We start from the raw sequence: 3,816 nt of genomic DNA, 5'->3' as shown, positions 1-3,816 counted from the left end.
AGGCCTTCTGGAGAGCTGGCTGCTTCAGCTGCGAGCCTGACAGACATGGGAGGTTCTGCGGGCCGGGAGCTGGACGCAGGGAGGTGAGACCGGCGGGGGGCTGGCCGACAAACTTCCTTTTCTTGTTAGGTTTCCCTTTTTATCTATTGCTACAGTTCTTAAGATAGGGTCTTCAGGAGGAGGCAGAGACTTGGTACCAAAGGTGATAACATCTCGCTTAAGGTCAGAGCTAATTGTGGAAACAGCTTTCACTCTTAAAGAGTGCACACTCCATGACACTTCTCAGCTGGTTTGCATCTCTTGTTGGAAGATGGTTTCAGACCATCCCCCCATCCCCACCCTGGCATAGCTTTTTAAGTTTTTCCAAGGCGGCTGTGTGCCATTATCCCTGGAATGGAGATTGCTGGAAATGTTTGGCCTTTGGGGCAAAAAGCTGGTGTTGCATCTTGACCGCCTTGCTTATTCTGTGTACCAGCACCGCACCCCCCTTCACACTCGTGCATGCAAATGACAGGAGAATCTTCAAATGCAATTGTAGGCCAGCAATCAATTGGACATCTGTTCAAAGTTTTAATGTTTTCCTGGTTGTTCCCTTAGATGAACTTGGCATATCAAATTTGGGTGCTGACCACTGTCTGTGAGAATAGAAAATAGACCGGGCACAGTGGCTCACACCTGTAATCCCAGCACTTTGGAGGCTGAGGATGGCGGATAACCTGAGCTCAGGAGTTTGAGACCAGCCTGGGCAACATGCGAAACTCCATCTCTACCAAAAAAAAAAAAAAAAGCCCCTCATCTCTACAAAAAATTAATAAAAAATTAGCCGGGAGTGGTCTCAGCTACTCGGGAGGCTGAGGCAGGAGGATCACTTGAGCCCAGGAGGTGGAGGTTGCAGTGAATAGTGATCATGCCACTGTACTCCAGTTTGCGTGACAGAGTGAGAGCCTGTCTCGAGAAAATAGTTTTGTGCTCTCTCAAGGCCATTTGAGAATTCTAAGTACCAGTAAGACATAGACAAGGTAGAGACAGGTACATGAGTTCTAGGCCAGTTGATGAAAATTCCAAACATAGACATTGAGTTTTTTTCCTGCATTTCTGAGGGGTGGACTGATCTTTGGCATCCAGTGTTAGATCTGTAGCGTTGGTTTACAAAGCTGTCAACTTTGGTGTCAGTGAAATGAGTTACCTTGTTGTAACTGCCATTGTGGTTCGTACTTCTTTGAGTGGGTTCTCAGAAAGATTGGAATTGGTTTTGTTGTGGTTTACGTGATGGATTCTTGAGACATACTGGCAGCCGTAAACCAAAGCTAAAGAACAGGTATAAATTGATAACCTTACCGTGAACTAGGATCACTTGGGGAGCTTTTTGAAAAGCCTAAGAGTTTGAATTTTTTAAAAACTCCCCAGTTGATCCTGACTGGGAACCACTCATTCATGGACTTCTGTTTTCAAGGGAACTTGGGTACTCCAAGAAGAAAATGTTGGGTGGATTTGGCTTTCTTGCCCTTTCCGAACAGCTGTGCCATGGACTTGTCTTGGGGATCAGGCCAAATCCAAACTTTCTGAAGAAATCAGTGTGTTGCCCCTTTAGGTAGGCCAGTGTTTCTGCCTTTGCCTCCTAGTGAATTCATGCTGGGAGTTCAGATCTTGAAAAGTGTGTGGCTGCTGAAACAGCTTTTTTGTGGTAGGCTCTGTATTCAATGCTCCACTTACCAACACAGATGAAATTTTCATCAGATGCAGGGGAGGGCGGGATTAAAGCTGTGGGTAATGACATAGGATAGGTTGCTAATTTTCTTGTGGTTTGTCTTGCCTTTGTTCCATGTTGACCAGGAGTTCATCTGAGATTCCAGAGATGCCAAATACGAGGTGTGGCGTGAAATTAGCTGCTACGTCTAACAGATTAGGAAGAGGAAAAGGCATATAACATTATACGGTTTTTTGCCTTTGGAAGCAGAATTTAATGGTCATTGGCTGCTCTGCCACCAACCCTCACACTAAGCACAATACAGATTTCTGCCGCAGAGCAAATTGGGCTGTAGCTTTGCAAAGAAGCTTAGTTCAGGGCACTGGAGAATTACATTTTTTGGTCCAAGGGCTTTTTTTGATGAATTGGAGAAGAGCTAGGTATTTGTGTATAAACGTTTGGTTGACTTCTGTTTGGAGGCAGCATGCTGTATAGAGAATGTGAAAGTCTAGATGCCATGTAAACTCCAACATCAGCTGGGAGATGACCAAATTTGTTGTCTTCATGCTTCCCTTTTCCCCCCATCTGTAAAATGGGTGAGTGTTGACTGTCTTGTTCCTGTCCTTATAAGAATAGATTGTTGAGAAGAGAAATCTAGATGGAATAGTTTGTGCTTTTTAGAAGATAAGTAATAAGACTGAGCTGGTAAATTTTTTAATGCTTAGGATTTGGTGCTGCTTGTGAGCTTTTCCACAGCTTACTATGTGCCAGTCTTGCTGGCAGCCTCGCAGCTGTGAGAAACTTGGTGAGTCTGGCCAGGGTAGTTGTGATTTCTGTGGATCTGCACCTCCTAAGTCCGCAATAGTGGGAGGATGAGTTTGGATTTTTAGCTTTTCTCTTGTTTTGATTGGTAGGACCTGGTAGTGGTGAGAAATTTCAGTCTTTTGCCAAAGGGTATATGCCTTTGTCCTCATTGTTGATTGGAGTTAATTATGGGCTTCTACAGTCTTTGCTATACAATTTGGGACTTTTACAGTAACCTCTGGGCATAATTCCCTTTGCTATTCTCAACATCTGCCTTCTTACAATCATTTTAGAAGGTTTAACAATTCCCACATTTTAGCACTAAGCAAAACTTCCTTTTAGTTGCTTTTGAGTCTGGTAAGTGGACCTACATGGATATATTGTCTTCAGTGTAGTATGAGTTAGTTTAGAGATTTGTTTTTGTTTTGTTTTTTGTTTTGAGGTGGAGTCTTGCTCTGTGGCCCAGGCTGGAGTGCAGTGGTACGATCTTGGCTTACTGCAACCTCCGCCTCCCGGGTTCAAGTGATTCTCCTGCGTCAGCCTCTCCAGTGGCTGGGATTACAGGGGCACACAATCATGCCTGGCTAATTTTTTAATTTTTTATTTTTAGTAGAGCTGGAGTTTTGCCATGTTGGCCAGACTGGTCCCGAACTCCTGACCTCAGGTGATCTGCCTGCCTTGGCCTCCCAAAATGCTAGGATTACAGGCATGAGCCACCACCCCCAGCCAACTTAGGTAACTCTTTTTTTTTTTTTTGAGGCGGAGTCTCGCTCTGTCGCCCAGGCTGGAGTGCAGTGGCTGGATCTCAGCTCACTGCAAGCTCCGCCTTCCGGGTTTACACCATTCTCCCGCCTCAGCCTCCCGAGTAGCTGGGACTACAGGCGCCCGCCACCTCACCTGGCTAGTTTTTTGTATTTTTTAGTAGAGACGGGGTTTCACTGTGTTAGCCAGGATGGTCTCGATCTCCTGACCTCGTGATCCGCCCGTCTCGGCCTCCCAAAATGCTGGGATTACAGGCTTGAGCCACCGCGCCCGGCCAGGTAACTCTTTTTAAGCAAGGTAAGAAATGGGTTCACCAATTGGGTGTGGTAGTGCGCACCTGTAGTCCCAATACTTGGAAGGCAGAGGCAGGAGGATTACTTGAGCCCAGGAGTTTAAGGGCACAGTGAGCTATGATGTGCCATTGCATTCCAGCCTGGGCAACAGAGCCAGACTCTGTCTCTCTCTCTCTCTTTTTTTTTTTTTTGGGAGACGTAGTCTCGCTCTGTCGTCCGTGCTGGAGCGCAGTGGCCCAATCTTGGCTCACTGCAACCTCCGCCTCTCAG

General features: G+C 46.1%; 1 protein-coding gene across 1 annotated transcript in view; it reads left to right on the top strand.

Moving 5' to 3' along the window:
- SOCS7 (suppressor of cytokine signaling 7) overlaps positions 1–3,816 on the top strand; it is a 60,564-nt gene that overhangs the window by 4,040 nt on the left and 52,708 nt on the right. The window contains exon 3 of the mRNA XM_011960008.1: positions 3–83. Coding sequence (XP_011815398.1) covers positions 3–83 — 81 coding nt within the window. The remainder of the gene's footprint in view (positions 1–2; positions 84–3,816) is intronic.

Source organism: Colobus angolensis, unplaced genomic scaffold (assembly GCF_000951035.1).
Source record: "Colobus angolensis palliatus isolate OR3802 unplaced genomic scaffold, Cang.pa_1.0 Scaffold50, whole genome shotgun sequence".
Lineage (NCBI taxonomy): Eukaryota > Metazoa > Chordata > Mammalia > Primates > Cercopithecidae > Colobus > Colobus angolensis.
This window is presented reverse-complemented; position numbering and strand designations above follow the sequence as displayed.